The following is an 18,092-nucleotide window of genomic DNA, read 5'->3' on the forward strand; positions in this document are numbered from 1 at the left end:
CCATGACGCAACCCTGATGGGAACACCCGGGGGAGCTTGAATTGGTATGCATCGACAGGGCTCCCCCTACTGGACTCCATGCACAACGGGCAGGAGTCAGATATAGTCGGGTCCATTCAGTGACTAGGCCAATACCGCTCACATTCTGTAATCAATCAATAAAGTCGTGGCCAAATTTTGCTCAATAACATTAACTCAATATCTGTGTCCTTGTGTGTGTTATTCTTCAACGAGGGGGTGGTTTCGGGGTCTCAACACACAATCAGTTTTCCTTAAGAAAGTTCTTCAGGTTTCTTGATAAAGAGATGTTAAACTACAGTGGTACCTTGGGTTAAGTACTTAATTCGTTCCGGAGGTCCGTTCTTAACCTGAAATTGTTCTTAACCTGAAGCACCACTTTAGCTAATGGAGCCTCCTGCTGCCGCCGCGCCGCCGAAGCACAATTTCTGTTCTCATGCTGAAGCAAAGTTCTTAACCTGAAGCACTATTTCTGGGTTAGTGGAGTCTATAACCTGAAGCATATATAACCTGAAGCGTATGTAACCTGAGGTACCACTGTACTTCTTGATCAGAATTTGGGGCACATAAATCACCCAATGTCATATCCTGCCTTGCCTTGCTATTTTTACAATAATATACCATTCCTCATGATTTCATATTTCCTCTTGGACAACCAAGTACTGTATTTATTTTGTAAGATAATAGCAACACCTCTTTTTCTTCTTCAGTGATACCAGATAATTGCCTACCTTCCTAATAAAGTCCAAACCCTATTCTTGTTTAATAAAGGCATTTAACTGGAAGGGACTACTCCAGTGATAACAAATTCTCCCATCTTAATGTTACACATCCTTAGGGTTCTTCCCAGGCTACACCCTTCACCAGTTTGGTTTCTTGAACCTTCCTCAAGTGCTTTTCCTTGGCTGGAATTTGCCCTTGAGCTGTGTTAGTATCTCTCATTTGCCCCCCCCCTCTCTCTCTGTTTGTGTGTGTGTGGTTGAAATGTAGCCTACTGTGGAATGGTAAGAGTCACATAAATTTTTCCATCCATTTTTTTTTTTTTTTTTTGCCTCTGGCTCTACCCACTACCAGTATACAAACCCTGGAAGGTTGCCTACAACGGAATGTGGCTCTTGGGGCTTAAAAAAAAAAAAAAAGTTTCCCAAACCCTGATGTAGTGCTTTGCTGTAGGGTTCAATGCATTTCACATTCATGAACTCTGTAATCCTTGTAACAGCCATGTCAGGCAGTTGGGGGTATTTTTATTCCTAGCTCAGGATCTTATCCACTCTGCAGCATTAGCTCTCTCTACTACTGTACTAGCTCTTGTTCACAGAATGGAAACTTCTTGACCTCCCTGCCACCAATCCACCACTGTAATGTGAAACAGCACCTCTGGATTATGCAGAAATGGGTTGATGCAGATAGAATCTTACACACTCTAACTAACAGATGTGCTCCTCTAGCCTAAGTTATCTCCAATCCTATGCAGTGCATTTTAAAATGCTTGGCAGTCGCTCAAAAATCCCCCAATTGTTGGAGTAATACATGCACTACCCCCCAAAATAAAAATATGAGACAAGAAATGGCAAATGACTTTTCTCAAGTGAGAAATACTGCTTTTCCATTTCAATGTGACTAGCAAATAACATTGCTGCAATCACATGTCTCCTCCCAACAGATACTTCTTGAATGCAAAAAACCTACTGTGAAGGAAAAAAAGAATAAGAAAGAACTGCATAGGTATTTGGTTTTAAGCCACTTGATACCTGCCCTCTCAGGGTAAAAAAACCAAACCCCACTCAACTTTAAAACAGGGTTTGCAAAGATCAGGCACAGTGGCCAAATGCAGCCCTCCAACCCTCTCTACCCGGCCCTCAACCCTCTCCCCTGGCCAAATTCCTTTCCTCCAGGCACACCCTACACCAGACCTACTCTATGCCCTCCTTGAGTCTGTTACTGGCCAGAATGTCTCCTTGAACTGGAGAAGTGTGAGAAACATCTGGCTTTGCCTACTGTTGGAAGGTTAAGTCTTACATCTATTGCTCCACTCATATTTTGCATGTGGCCCCACCCACCATTGACACGTGGCCCTTGAGAGGTTGCCTATAAGGAAATAAGGCCCAAAGCCTGCAGGCATTTCCCCACCCCTGCTTTAACGCATCTATCCCACATCCTTTCCCCTCCTCTCCTCCACTGGGGCTGTAGTGCAAGGTGGGTGGGAAAGTTAACCCTTTCCCTGACAGGCATTTTCTGGATGAAAACTGCCCACTTCTGCAGCTGCTATTTGACCTGGAAGCTGTTGACAATTCAGCTTTCTTGCAGTAAGGTGGAAACACTGAGTGCTGGTTCTGCAAGCATTGGAAAAAGATCAGGGCCAAAAAAATTCATCTCTGCCTGCATCCAAATAAAATATTGTTCTCCTATAAGACCATCTTATAGTGAGTGGCTTAGCTTGTCTGAGTCATCTACAGCTTGTTGCTCTGCTAAAACCATTACCCAATGTAGCCTGTCTCTTCCCCAGCTGCAGTATGTTGCATATGTTGGTGTCGAAGTTCCTGCCTTGTGGCAAAGTGTTAAGTCTTAGTGATCTTTCTAACTAGGATTGCAAGCAATGGTCCAAACCCATGAATGCTACAAGCATAATGCGAAGTGGCTCGCCAAATGGGCTTGATTTGAGTGCAACTAGGATCCATGTAGACAGCTGGACTCCATAGTTTTGTGCCTAAATTTCAGTGACACCCCCCCAATTGAAGATGAAAAGCTTGACACAGAGTTGGGTTCATAGGAAGCTGCCATATACTACGTCAGATCATTGGTCCATCTAGCTCCGTATTGTCTACACTGACAGGCAGTGGCTCTCTGAAGTTTCAGACAGGGTTTAAACATAGGGCCTAGTTGTGGTCACCTATCCTCTAAACACAGGAAGCTGCCTTAGTATACGGCCTTAGTTCAGTATTGTCTACTCTGACAACAGATTTCCAAGGTTTCAGACAGGGTTTCCTTCCAGCCCTATATGGAGATGCCAGGGATTGAACCTGGGACCTCTTGTATGCAGAGCAGGTGCTCTACCACTGAGCTATAACCCTTCATTAGTTGCTACTGAGCTCGACACTTAACAGATCTGTGCCTGCTTAAAAAGGACAAGCATGGTACTAGGTCAATACAGTACAGTATTGTGTTTTAATTTGTTGGAACACAATCAGATGGGTGGTAAGTAAGTAAATAAGTAAATAAATATTACACCAACATCCTGTCAAAATATATCTATTGCAGCACTTCCAATGGTACCTCCAAGAAAGTGATGCTGCTGGTACTAGAACTGTCCCCAAACAATTTTCCTCCTTGAAGCAAAGGACAAGATGGCTGCTTAATCTCCACACACACACACACACCATGCAGAGAAGCCAACTGAACTGGCAGCTAAATCTTATTTCAACATTGGTGAAGTGACCGTGTCCACCAATGTACCTGAGGGCAACTTAGGAGATGCATGGCAGACCAAGTGGCACACACAGCTTCGATCCTTCAGCACCATCTGCCACCTAAGGCAGCTCCCTTACTCCTGGATTTAGGTGACAATCAGAGTAACATCTATTTCTAACCAAAGGCCCTTTGCTTGTTTTTGTTTTTGGTTCAGAATTTCAGAACAGGAGGCTGGACTAGATGTGCCATTGACTTGATCCAGCATGCTCTTCATACATTCTTATGTTCTAATATATGCATGGGTAGGCAAACCAAGGCCCGGGGGCCAGATCCGGCCCGATCACCTTCTAAATCTGGCCCACGGATGGTTCAGGAATCAGCGTGTTTTTACATGAGTAGAATGTGTGCTTTTATTTAAAATGCATCTCTGGGTTATTTGTGAGGCATAGGAATCCCCCCCCGCCCCCCGCCCCCCAAATACAGTCTGGGCCCCACAAGGTCTGAGGGACAGTGGACCGGTCCCCTGCTGAAAAAGTTTGCTGACCCCTGTCTAATGAAATGTGACATTAGGCCCTTCACCTTTCAGCACTGGCCTGAGTACACAGAGTAGAGTACCAAGAGAGGTAATGATAGGCTATACTGCTTCAGGCTACAGCTGAGGGATTACAGTTGTATATTTCCCTGTTGTTTTTTTAAAAAACCCTGCAGACAATCACACTAGTAATGGCCTGGGATAGCAATTTTCTCCCTGTTTTGCTGGTTTTTCTTTGTGGGAGCCATTTAAGAAATGTGGAGAACCCTTCAGAACTGGAACCCTTCAACCCATCTGGAAATGGTAAAATCTGTTCCCCCACCTCATTCTCTTGCATGGGTGGACATGCTTTCAGTGGTGGAGGAGAGACCAGGATGCTAGACTCTTGTCTCCACTTCTTGAAAAAAGAAGAGAGGGAGCAATGCCGAATCTAAAGTTCCTTCGGCTGTTTTCTTGGCTGACGCTGAACTGCAGGAATTCCCCCGCCATCAGAAATGTTCTGGGTTAATTTTCTATTTTTTTCTTTTGCTAAGGAAACAGTGCTGATCACTCTCAGCTCCAGATGTTTAGCTATGTGGTGCTGGAAGCAACTTGTGGGGAACGGAGAAGGGAGGGCTTTGGAGGTGGCTTCATCTGCCTCAGGCTGAACCTTGCAGCCTCTTGGAGCTGGAAGCCTGCCATTTTCTCAGAAGCTCTCCCACAACCACACACACCTCCCCTTCATCTCTAGTCCCAAAGGGCTGCCAATGACAGATTCCCAATGTTAACCCATTCAAATCACTTGTGCTCAGTGTGTTCAAGGTGCTGTTGCTGAATACTATAAGCCCAGCTATGTAGAGGAAGCACATGGGAACAGGAGAGGTCTGGTCTGGAGCAGAAGTCAGTAAGCCGAACACAGTGGGTTGTGCCAGGTTTCCATGGTGACAAGGCTAAATAGTGAGGTCCTTAGAGCAGGTAAAAATGTTCTCATGGACTGACTGAGGGGGAATTCTGACTCCAAGAAGTAAGGTCCTTTGAGAAGGACCTTAGCTCAGCAATAGAGCATCTACTTTGGCTGCCGAGGGTCCCACACTCAATACCTGGCATCTCCAGGTTAGAGGGCTAAGAAAAGAATGCCAAGCACCTTAGAGAGCTACTGCCAGTCAGTATAGTCCATTTAGTCCAGTGTCTTGTTCTCATAGTGGCCAACCAGAATGCCTATGGAAAGCCTGCCATTCTCCTCACTTGTGATTCCCAGCAACTGGTATTCAGAGGCATACTGCTGCCAACTGTGGAGACAGAACATAGACATCACTAGACGTTAGCCTGCTAGATGCTAGGCTTGATGCTTTACTGGGAAACTGCATTGATCAGCCTCTATAAAAGTCAACTTGGCACTGCAACTGGAAACAATCTTGTTCTCCATGAATTTCTCCAACATCTAGTTAAAAACAAGAACCTAAGAAGAGGCTGCTGGATCAGGTCAATGTTCTATCTATCTAGCCCAACATCCTTTTCTCATAGTGGCCATCTGGATGCCTGTATGAAACTCGCAAGCAGGACACAGAAGCAAGACCCTTCTCTCCAACCATGTTTTTCCAACAACTGTTATTCAGAAGCAATGCTGCCTCTGACAGTGGAGGCAGAGCATAACCATCATGGCTAGCAGCTATTGATAGCCTTATCCTTCATGAATTTGTCCAATTCTCTTATAAGAACATTGTTATAAGAGCTTCATTACTAAGGCTTAGACCAGCAAATAGAGAATACTCTGCAGGATCAAGTAAGAACTGGCAAGACAACTGGTAGGATGACTTCATAGGCTTTCCTCCCCCAGTCCCCATATTTTTTGCAACTAACCCTTGACTTTTCTTTCCTTCTTGCATCGCAATAAAAGTCACACCTTTGAGCTCTCTGGTAAAGATGTTGTTTCTGTTCCATCAGGTCTCTCTCTCTCTTTTTGTCCAGTGCATTCATGGGAAGGGAGCCCTCCAACCATGGGAATGGATGTCAGAACCCCCCACCCCACCCCCTTCATCCTCTCCAAATTAAATTGCGCACATCAGAAGGTTGACTTTGGCAAGCTTCATTGGTGACTGCAAAATTCCATTGTTAAAAAACGAGGCAAGTGCACATGAAGCCAGAATGAAAGCAGCAGTCTTTTCCCGCCTTGAAAAGCTTAGCACAGACAAAAGCTGGAGGGTAGACAAGGAAAGGAATGGCTTGTGAAATCAAATTTATGGCTCCTAGGAAACCACAGCTATGGGTTTTTTCCCCTCTCATATTTTTCAAAGTATTTGTTCCAAAGTGGAAATAGGTTCCAAAGCTTTTCTCAAGCCGTCATCTTCTGCAGGTGTTCTCCAGTGTGTATGTGCGTGTGTGCTAAAAATTAATAATGATGCTAATAATAATAATAATAAAAAAACCCACCTCTCTGTATTAGCAATTCTTGGTGATTGGAGCCAGAACAGTTATCAACAAGTAAGAAGAAAGGAAATGCTTGTTGCCAGCATTTCCAAGAACACACTGGGAGAGGAAAACTATGACCCAATGGTGCAGTTGATGCAATTAGATCAGAGCCAGAATAAAAGAGGGTCAGAAAAACTGCTGCTTTGCTCAGAGGAGGCATGTTTTTCTCCTAACTTATTTCCATATTATTGCATTTAAATCCCACATTTCCTCCAGTGAATTCAAGAGGGCATACCTAACTCTCCCACTCTCCATAATATCCCAACAACCATGTGCCAGCCCATCCTCAAACCTGCGGAATTGCAGTTGTCTTATCAGCTGGTCTTTGGGTTTGCAGCTACTGTTGCTGAATGCCAGATCAGCTTTGAGTAAGACCTCTCTCATACATGATCTGATTATGGATGAGAAGGCTGAGTAAGACCTGGGTTAGTGAGTGGGGTGGAGTTGGTACTCAGGGCAGCATCAGGGCAGACTTGAGGGTCAGGTAGGGGGAGCTGCTATAGTCTATAGAGCTTTCATTTCTCTCTCCAGGCTCTCTGTCCAGCTGGGGTTGGGGGGAATCTAGTGTGTGTGTTCCTGGTGTTCCAGAGCTGATAGAGCTGGTCTTGGAGGCGGTGTTTAATGTCTACATGAAACTGCCAAGTGGGGTCATCCGGAGCTCTGGAGTGCATTTTCAGCAATATGCTAATGACACACAGTTCTACTTCTCTTTTACATCTGCAGATGCTGCAGTGGATGTTCTGGACTGTTGTCTTGCCTTGGTAATGGACTAGATGAGAGTCAACAAACTAAAGCTCAATTCAGATAAGACAGACACGGTTAGTGGGTTGTTCCCTCGACTGGATCGATGGGAGGTTGCCTGCTCTTGATGGGGTTGAACTCCCTCTGAAGTAGCGGGTACATAGCTTGGGGATCCATTAGTTCTGGATCCACTGATGTCACTTGATGCTCAGGTGGCCTCAGTGGCACAGAGTGCCTTTTATCACCATTGGCTGGTGGCCCAGCACCCCTCCCAAATCTGAACAGGGATGGCCTAACTTCTGTTGTCTATGCTCTGGTAACCTCTAGGTTTGATTGCTGCAACACGTTATATGTAGGGCTGCCTCTGAGGATGGTTTGGAAACTTCAGCTGGTACAGAATTCAGCAACCAGGTTGCTCACTGGGACAAGATGATTTGAGCATATGTTCCCATCTCAAAGACTGTGCATTTTCTATATCCTCTTGCCTGTCCTGCAGTGTCATGTATGAAAGAAGCAGCAAGCAGTTTTCACAAACTTCTGAGAGAGAGAGGGAGGGGTGGGGGAGAGAATGATTAAGGCCAATGTTTCTCAGCAAATAGTTTTGTTAAATTTCCTACAGATGTTGCTGCAGCTCGGATGTGATTTACAGAGAGACAAGTCTGAAACAGTCTTAGAGTGACACTGGGAGGTTAACATTCCAAAATCTCTGCTTGGGTACTGGAATGGATGCCAGGATTGCGGGTAGTAGACTTTTCTTTTCTTTTAATTGATTGATGCAATGCCGTTCTAATCCAAAATTCTGACTCTGGGGATTAAATTCACACTTGGACTTCACAGCCCCTTGTCCATCGTGCTGAGGTCTCAATTAGCTGATGATGATCTCCAGAACGCAACCACATCAGATTTTATTCGCTGGGCTAAGGCCAGTGCTCTGTAGCAACATCAGGCTCCCTTAGCTCACCCCCAAGACCAGGATATAAGTCCAGGAGTGAGGGATCTGAATGTTAATAAAGGCATGGGCTAGGGGTAAAGATGCAGCCAAATGGGGGCAGGAAGTGGGATCCAAAGTGATTCACCAAGGACTTGGCAAACCAAGGGGTTCAAGTCAGATTGCCATTTGCTCTGATTCAGTGGTAAAACATGGGTTTTCTTGAGGAAAGCACAGGGAAACACACACACACACACACACACACACACACACACAATTCGGAAGCAGAGATTTAAAGCACAAACCTGTGCCTGGAAAGCACAGTGCAAAAGGAAGTCTGGATGAGCCCTTAGATGTGGTGGAAGATGCTGTCCCATTGCCAGTATTGGAGATTCAACTGCTAGTCTGGTTGGTTTATGTAGATAGAATGGGGTCCTGCCCTTTCTGTCAGGCAGCAAAATGTCTTCATTTGGCCCCGTTACTCTATGAATGTAATATAGCACAAACAACAAACGGGGAACTTGTTCGCATATAGATATGTGGAATTAGAAGTCTTCCAGAGTAACAAGTAGATAGGTAGATGGTGTTCCTCTGTGAACAGCCACACACAGAAACAACCACTGAAATATCACCCAGCAAAGCATCATCCAACATCACTTGCTTTTGGTAAACATCCGTGTAACCTTTCCTTTCATGGCTTTGACTGGAGCACCTGTCTGACTAGAGTATTTCTCACTTACGGTCTTGGCCAACAAACAAGATGACTATTTATAGTGTTCATAATTTTTTTAAAAACCAAGCCATGTACCTTACCATGGCAACCACAGTGTCCATGCGCTACCTAAGAGACAAAAAGCTTTGCCTTGTAGGAACAAAACACACACAACACAAGTGATGTCAACTCCAGCTTTTGGAACAATTTGTTTTCTAGTTTCCAAGCACCCTGCATGCGCCTCCCTCCACTTTTGCTCAATCATGGCACACTATTTATCTGTTCTCTCTGCAACAAACCTTTATTTCCCCATTTTTAGTGTGTGTCTACAAGATCTTGAAAATGCAGCGGGGAAGCAGGCATACACTTGGGACACAAATCAACCCAGTCTGATGTACCATTTCTGACATCAATAGGGGTTTTGTTTTTTTAAAAAACACAGGACTTTTGAAAAATAGGGTGGGAGCAAAAACAGCTCTGTTGAATGTGTGTTGGTAGCATTTTACATTCACTTTAGCATAACCAAAAGGAAATTATGGGCATCACTACAAATCACAATGAAGTTGGGGAGGGGGGGGCAAAGGTCCCCCAAGACAACATGTCTATGCCAGATTTTGTGCAGAGAAGTAAACCTGTGGAACACCTTCCCCCGACTTACTAAAGTCCAATTTGGAGGATCTTCTGGAACTTCCAGCTGGGTTTAGATGTTGCCTTTTGATGTTCAGTGCTTTGATAGTTTGTGTGCACTGGGTGTGGGGCCAAGCTTTAGGCTGGTGGGGTCAACTTTGTTTTTCCCCAATAGAACCCCAAAACCCACCAGTGAAAGCCAGCTGCAAAATGGTGGCATGGGGGAAGGAGCCAGCTTCTGACTGCACCTCACATGCCCTATACTGAAATGTGTACAAATCACATTCAAGTTGCAGCAGATTGGGGATTCTAAAAGCCAAATTTAGACAGAAGAAAAGGCATTTCACTCTTGATAAATGAGTGGGAATTAGAAACCTTTGCTAATTTCCAGCAGATTATACAGTGAATTGCTTTAACAATATAGGAAGCCATCATTTCCCTTCTGCCCTGCATTGATCACATGCAGCACTGTTTCCGTTTTGCTGCAGTTCACATTCACCAGTCAAAAAATACGCTGTTTGTTTCACTGGCCACTGTACTAAAATATGTAACTTGCATAATTTATGTTATTAATCACATGAATTATGCAATTATATTGTCATTACGTTATTCCAGCCCATTCATTTAAGTGCGAACAAAACACTATGCTAGTGGGAACAAAATTTTTTTAGTTACACACTGTTTGCAGACTGAAAGCAGCAACAACAACAGCAGCAAATTCTGATTGTATTCACTGCATTAATTTCCATTCCAGACATGGGACAAATAAAAGAATTTGGGAAATTTCTGCTCCCATTTCCATTTTTGTTCAAATTCTTTGACATCCCTACCTGTAGATACCAATTTACCTTCTGCTCAGACCTGGCTTGCAGGATTGGCTGCCCCTGATGAGCATACCCACCCACTAGTTTCTCCAGTTCCATTGGCTAATTAAACAATGTATGGCCTTTTAAACTGTAGTCAGGGTGGTGATTGTATTATTTTTGTTTGTTACTATGGTATGTATTTTTGTGTTTTTATATTGCAAGACATCCTGTGAATCTCAGATGAAGGGCAGTATAGATATTTTAAGAACAACAACAACAACAACAACAACAACAACAACGCTTGACAGGACCACATTAGTAGGGACCGTGTGTGTGCTGAAGTGAAGAATAGAAGGCTTGCATCAACTTGCCTCCACTTCTTTTGGAAAGTATGGAGGAAACTATGCCCTGCCCCTAGCAAGGATGTGGGGTGCAGGGAAAATGTAATTGCATTTTTAATGAAAGCTGCAATGCTTCAAAATATCAGACAGATCCCAGCTGTGTTGTACCAGTTAAATGCTGTCAACAGATCCACGTTCTAACCCCAATGAGAAGAGAACTGCTGTTATCTCTCACAGCAGAGTCCTATTATTGCCATGGGTCTAACTATGCTGGAAAGGAGCAGTTCCCTGGGATCTGGGATGGATTAGTCTGGATAGCATCCAGGGTGATGCCAGACCTCATCATGGGCTGACAGAGCCCTCATTGTGCTGAGAATGCAGATTTAAGCCAAGATTTGCAATACTATTATTTTTTTGAGGGGAGAAATGGAGAGATAAAGGAGGGGATCTAATGAGAAATAAAAGTGAGAAGGATAATAATGTTAAGGAAGGCTGGGCATAGTAAGAGTAACATAAAGTAACTTGAAAACATTTTCATGAGTGTGTTTTCTTTCTTTGTGGTGTTTTTGATCTTCATTTTCTCTCTTTTATGCTACAAAAAACAATATTTTCCCATGCCTGGGTTAAACGTCCCCCAAAAAGTTTTAGGACAAGTCTGCATAGAATATTTGAACAAAATCTGTAGGCTAAAACCACTTAGGTTTCACCAGCCTTTGCCTAGAGCACTTTCTGTTCTACATGTGATTGGCTGAATTTGAGTCAGAATTGATTTTCACATTAAATCAAAAAGTGCTCTTCCAGCACACCCTGAAATCCTGGTTATTTCACTTGACCTGTTCATGTCTAAAGCAGGGTTGTGTATGTTCCAGACAAATGCAAATTGCACTACTCTACCCCAATGCTATGATACCTTCCTGACTTGGATTCTGTACCTTATGCCACATTTTGGAGATTTGTTTGTGTGTGTTCACACATGCAAATGCATGCTCTGATGGAATTGTGAACTATACAGCCATCTGTAATCATAATCCTGATAGCTTTTGGGTTTTTTTTAAGCATTTGTTTGCTGGTCTTGAGTCCATCCTGCCTTGTGGCCTCTGAGTGTGGTCAAGCAAGGCCCAGAATGCATCTTTATCAGAGACAGCTGCTCAGTTGTGGGGGTGAGGGGTGGGGAGTCAGAAAGCTGATAGGAGCTGACAGAGGACAGGGGCAGTTATTCAGACCAAAGACTGGTGTAAACTATTGCTTACTTTATTTACTTTTAACATTTACTAATAATGTGTTTTTAACTTAATCGGTCTCCTCTTGAAGAACGTATTTTAACAGCCTTTGGCAAAAAAGCAACAGATCACTACTAAGTCCATCCTGTAGTAAACGCCAGTAATGTATGTCAGGTTTCCATCACACTTCTCAGATTTGGTCTTCTAAACAATCAGGAAAAAAGGAGCAAGGGGTCTGCAATGAAGAGCAGCTGTTTCTAGTCTCCAGAAAGTGTGCAGAGCATTCTGGGATATATGCGCTTGTGTGCGTGTGCATGCCTGTGAGAGAAAGCACCGTCATATTACAGACAGATAAAACCAGGAGTGCTAAACCTAGCTTCTGTCAACCTTCTAACCAGTGTCCTTCCCAAATTAATCTCCTCTTTGGATAATATATTGACTGCTTAGTCTTGCAGAATCTACTGCATACTTCTTGAAGGTTCTGTATGTACTGGAAAGTGCTAAGAGAAGGCACTGCACATCATTTGGTCTGTCAGTCTCTCTCTGTGTACTAAGATAAGAGAAACTAAGATACACACAGAGCGTCCGACCAACCACACAACCCTGCAATGCTATCTCTTAGTATTTTCCAGTACAATGTCGGATATATTATTTAAGGTTAGAATTAAAAAGCAGATATTTAAAAGCAGAAGGTTGGCTATGCATCCCTAGTACATATGCCTGTTTCACTGATTAATCATCATTAAAATCATCAGCATTTATTTATTAGATTTATACTCCAGATTCTGAATGCACCTAATGTTAATAAGCATCACATTAGTTTGTGTGTATTCATTGGAAACCCAGACTAGACATACTGATGGAGATCTGTGAATATGTAATTTGTGCCATGGACATTTGTGTATGTGGAAGAAAAATCCAGAGTTTTCTGTTTTGTGAGATGACCATGGCTCCAGTTACAATGAACAAATAAATGACCAGAATATCACAGATTATATGACCTTGCCTTGTCATAAGCAGTAAGTTTTGGCAGCTGCCTCTTCTCTGGACCTTTTGCCTGCCCCCAAATTCTTTTGCAGCACCACGTTGTCACCCAGCTTCTATCTTGTAGTTGTTTGTTTTCTTTTTAACTATACTTTCTTCTCTGTATGAGTAACTGGTGTTCATAAGGCATTGGGGCCACTAGGCACAATGGCTACGTTATTCCTCCACTGTCAGGGACAGTATGCCTCTGAATTCCACCTGGTAGGAATGACGAGTGGGGAGAGTTGTTGTTGTTGCACTCAGGTCCTGCTTGCGGGCTTCCGATTGGGGCATCTGGCAGGCCACTATGAGAATAGGATGCTGGACTAGACGGGCCTTTGGCCTGATCCAACACAGGTCTTCTTATGTTAAATTAACAGGAGCCACACAATATTAGCTGCCAGGAAGATTTGAGTAAATCTGTATTGCTATCCATCAAGTTAGTATGTATATCACCATTCATCTCTCTTAACTGCACTCCCTTCCTCACAAAACACTGGCAGCAGGGGGACAATGATAATGACAAACACAGATGTTATTGCTCACAACTTGTGGGCTGCCACAAGCACTTCGGGGTGGTGGAATAAACTCTTCCCTTGCCAAGTGTGGTTTGCTGTTTTACCAGTTATTCTTTTGTGTATGCTCATTGGTGTGGATTCATCGGGCTTCATTTCTGCATTCTTTAATCCTACAGAAGCCCTGTAAAATTGGCATGTCTTTCATTGCTAAAAATCGAAATCTCTCAAACACAAAAGGAAATATGTACTTAGAGGTTGTGGATTAGTAAAAGACTGTCTTCTTGGGGGTGAGGGGGGAGACAGTGGTACCTTCAAACATGATACAACACAAGAAGGGCCCAGACCAGAATGCACCATTAATTCAGCATTTCTTTTCTCACAGTGGCCAACCAAATGCATATGGGAAGCCCACAAGCAGGACCTGAGCATAACAGCAACTCCCCCTATTTGTAATTCCCATCAACTGGCATTCAAAGACTTCCTCCACTGGAGACAGAATATAGCCAACATGGCTAGTAGCCATTGGAAGCCTTATCCTCCATGAATTAGTCTAATCCTTTGCTAGAGTCATCCAAGGTGGTAGCCATCGTTACATTTTGTAGAAGCAAACTCCATAGTTTAACTATGCCCTGTGTGAAGTCTCCTGTGAAACTTCCAACATTCAGATTCATTGAATGGCCCTAAGTTTTAGTATTAATAAAGGAGGGGGGAAATCTCCCTACTCATTTCCCCCCCACACCATGCATAATCTTACACATCTCTATCACATCCCCCTTACTCACCATTTTTCTAAAAAGCCCCCAATGTTGTAACATTTTTTCATGGGCGACCTGCTCCAACCCCCTTGATCTTTTCAGTTTCCCTTTTCTGAACTTTTTCTAGCTGTAAGATATCCTTTTTTGCAGTGAAACAAGTAGAACCAGGGCTTTTTCCCCCAGTCGGAACTCAATGGAACTCAGTTCCAGCACCTCTCAGGTGCCACTCTAAGATAATGAGGGAGGCACTCATGGTGAGTTTCAGCACCTCTTTTTTTCTAGAAAAATAGTACTTAGTAGAACTGTACACAGTATTCCAAGTCATGCAGATCTGGAATACTGTGTACAGTCCTGGGCGCCTCACCTCAAAAAGGATACCCTGTCACTTTTTCACTGGATATGCTTGGAAATTGAATCAGGGGTGTTTTCTGCATTTAAGGCACTCTTACCACTAAGCCATGCCTCCTTTCATCATATGAGGCTGTCTTATTATGAGTCAGCCCATGGGCCCAGTATAGCCCATTCCATCTGATAGCAACGCTCCAGGGTCCCTGGCAAGGGTCTTTCTCAACCCTACAATGCAAGAACCTTTTAAACATGGGTTAACACACACACACTGAAGTGATACAGCCCCAAAGGACTTCACTGTTGCATGCAGCTCAACTCTCACTTGGCTATCTTTGCCATGACGCACTATTGAGTCTTGAACTGCTCATCCAACACGGCAGAGCACGTTGCGTCTCCAACACCGGCTGCTGCCAGACACAAATATGTTCCAAACAGATCTACTCACCATTCCTCCTCCACCATAATTGCTCAGATACATTTCTGGCCTGTTCAGCTGGGGCTTTATTTTTTGAATAATTAAACCAGTTTCAGATCCTCTTTCGATGATGACAGGAGACACTTTTCAAGATTGTTGGCAGTTTTCTGCTTGCCATCTTGTAGTGGGTGATTATTATTATTTTTTTAAAGAAAAATGTACTGGGTGATCAAGAGTTCTTTTTTAAAGAGCAAAGCTATCTCGCTGCAAACATGCAATTAGGGCGCAAGTGCAGCAGTCATAAATGTAATCTGTGATGTATGTTTTTGGCTGTTGGTTGACCATCTGCTTTGCTGGGCTTTATGGTCCATGGTTATCTGACCAAACTGTTGCACACATGCATCAAGTTTTTTTGTTTTTGTTTTTCAAATGCACAGCTTACATAATGGTAAAAAGTAGCAATTGACTTGCAAGAATAAGAATCACTGGCCTATAGTAACACAGTATGAATTAACTACAGTTCATCTGAAAGAATATCCAATAGAACCAGAAGTTTTCTGTTTCTTTGCTTCAAATTTCTCATTTTATAGCCAGTTTTATGGGGATCGAATTTTATCTATTGGTGTTGAGGGTGGGAATATTATATTAATAATCAATTGTCACAGCTCTTAAGGGGAAATAGTTCACCTGTGTCCAGCTGGGCATAGTCGTGGTCACATCTTTCAATTTCTTTTCTTCAATTGACAACATCTTTTTTTGTTTCCTTTTCAGAACCTGCACTTTTGCCTCTCTTTGGCATAACCCTCAAGAACTTGAACACAGGTGGGAGATGCTGGCCTAGGAATGGAGGTGAAGTCACTTCATGGACCATAATTACATACTCTCCTGAAATATATAAAGAAAAGCTGGGAATTAATGTGCAGGGATGGATTAACTGTTACACTATGTTTGCTGTAGAGTAGGACCCTGGAGTGCAATTGCCTGGAAAACTACATAGAGACGATCATACTTTTAAACTATGAATGAATTAGTCATCTCACACATAAGCAGCAAGTGTCACCTGTCTTTCTGTGGCCAATGACTATTGTAACAAGTTTCTATATCTGAACTTGCAAGCTATCATGCACAAGCTACCATACGCTCTAACTGGTTATTAAAAAGCAATACATTTTAATTTAAGAAATGTTACGTTGAGGATAGGACACACAACGCTTCTGCTGTCTTTGCAACAATCTGTTCATTTTCAAATGTACAGGCTGGGAAACAAGCACTCAGGAGGCAGAACTAGTCTCGAAGCAAAACCATAGCTCTCCTGACAACCTAACCAGTTTTCCAGCAGTGCCTGAAAACTGCTTCCATTCAGCTCCCCTTTGCACATGCTCTGAGAGACAAGTTTAGATCCACTAACACTCTGCAGCAAAATTTGATTCAAGGTCTAGTTGAAAGGAGTGCTGCCTTCTTGGTTTAAATACGAAGGTTTACGAACAAAGGACCTTCAGGAAAGAAATTTGTTTGCCCCATTTATTGGCTGCAAAATGGCTGGAGAATTTCAAAGCGACAGGTATCATTACAATATAAAAGTGAATAAGGAATAAAAAGTGGGGGGGGGGATGTTTTGTTGCCCTAGAAACAGCTCAGTTCCTGTTACCGCTCCTTTGTGACCCATTAATCTTCTACATATTTTGGTGCCAGAATATGTAAGAAAGCTCCTACAAACCTGGAATTTCACAGCATGTGGAAAATCCTTTCAATTGGAAAGGGTTACCTCCCTGGCTGATAACTGACAGAGGCCACTGTTGTTGCCAGGTCTCCTGAGGGCTACGACTTGGGAGCCCTTCTTTATAAAAGAGATCTCTAGCCTCCACACTGCAGTCCTGTTGCCTGATTTCCAATGTGCTTTCCAAAATATGTTTAACACAGGTGGAGTCTACAACAAACTGCCATAGTGTACTCCCATCCTTTAGCAGAAGTTGTTGCTGTTCAGTGTTCCAACCAGCCAATCTGGCCCTTCTCCTGGATACTTTAAGCTTGAAGGACAGGGGTGGGGATCATTAGGCACACGGGCCAAATGCGACACTCCAGGCCTCTCTATTTGGCCCTCAGAACTCTCCACTAAGTCACATCACTTCTCCATGGACCACACCCCTCACTGGCTGTGCATCACATCCTCGGTGGGTGTTTTCGCCTGGCTGCAATGTGTCCTAGAACTCTGATAATGCATCTTGCTTGTTCAGATGGAGGAGAGAGATGGGTGGGTGTGTCTCGATAGTAGCCTACTGTAAGAGGAAAATTAAATTAGTTCCTCTACCCACTTCCAACTCTACACTTCTATGATTCTATGACACAGAGAAGTCTGCTTTTGGTTCTCAGGTCAGCTGTTCCTCATGCCTAGTCATGGACTAGTTGGATGCAAAGGAATGGTGGGAGGCACCAGCTGGGCAACTCCCAAGGGAAGACAGGTCAGAGGCAGTGGATTGGTGTTAGGATGACTGAGTGGTCAGAGGGAGAAGGGGGGGGGAGATTGGGAGGAGGAGGAGGTGTCGGAAGCTGAAGAGGTAACAAGGCTTAGTGAGCAGCAGGAGGCTGTTGCAGACAGCTGCCTAGAAGCAGAGGTAGAAGCAGAGGCTGGAGAAGAGGGGGGCAGGCAAGAGGCAGATATCAGACAGGGTGCTGAAGAAGCCAGGGTGTCCTCCCCTCCTGCTGCAACCAGCTTCCCCCCCCCCCATGCCCTGGTCTCCCAGAACCTCAAGTGGTATGAAGAGGGAAGGGCAAAGACAAACAAGACGAAGAAGTCTCAGGCTGCTTGAGAAGGACCCTGGGCAGGAGGAGACTTAGAGAGCTGTGGGAAGGCAAGGTCCTTCAGTCCTCGCAACTGCCTCATTGGGGCAAGACCTACTGGGATGAGTTACTGTGTTTGCTAAGCCTGAGCTGTTTTGTTCCTTTGAATAAATAGTTAACTTTACTGACACCTTGTGAGTTTTTGCTGCCTTGCTCCCGACTCCCGCTTTGACATCCCGCCCTGCACTACTGGGTGGCAGCCTGATCCAATATGGACCACAACAGCAGTCATATTTTTTAGTGTACTTTTAATGAAAACCACATTGAGATCGCTTGCTGGGGTACAAAATACAAATTTCCTAAATTAAAAAAACGCACATACGGTAATCTGAATGAATGTTTTATTCCTTGTCTACAACTCATGCGGAAATGACTGAAATCCTCAATAATTGTTAATGGAATCCTCAATGATAA

The 18,092-nt window shown here is 43.7% G+C and overlaps 1 protein-coding gene across 12 annotated transcripts in view; it reads right to left on the reverse strand.

The window, feature by feature from the left end:
- MORN1 (MORN repeat containing 1) overlaps nt 1-18,092 on the reverse strand; it is a 240,352-nt gene that overhangs the window by 120,658 nt on the left and 101,602 nt on the right. For 2 of the 12 annotated variants that reach the window (XR_014567424.1, XM_083752632.1), the window contains exon 14: nt 15,528-15,725. The exons of 6 other annotated variants lie outside the window; for them this stretch is intronic. Coding sequence is in view for 3 of the 6 variants with exons in the window: in XM_083752632.1 (XP_083608758.1) it covers nt 15,577-15,725 (149 nt within the window). In the remaining 3 variants the exon portion in view is untranslated. Of the gene's footprint in view, nt 1-4,280; nt 12,100-14,908; nt 15,726-18,092 lie in introns of those variants that run through there. 4 more of the 12 variants (XR_014567426.1, XM_083752630.1, XR_014567425.1 and 1 more) reach the window with 3 other exon arrangements.

This window comes from Podarcis gaigeae (genome assembly GCF_964106915.1).
Source record: "Podarcis gaigeae genome assembly, chromosome: 8".
Taxonomy (NCBI): Eukaryota; Metazoa; Chordata; class Lepidosauria; order Squamata; family Lacertidae; genus Podarcis; species Podarcis gaigeae.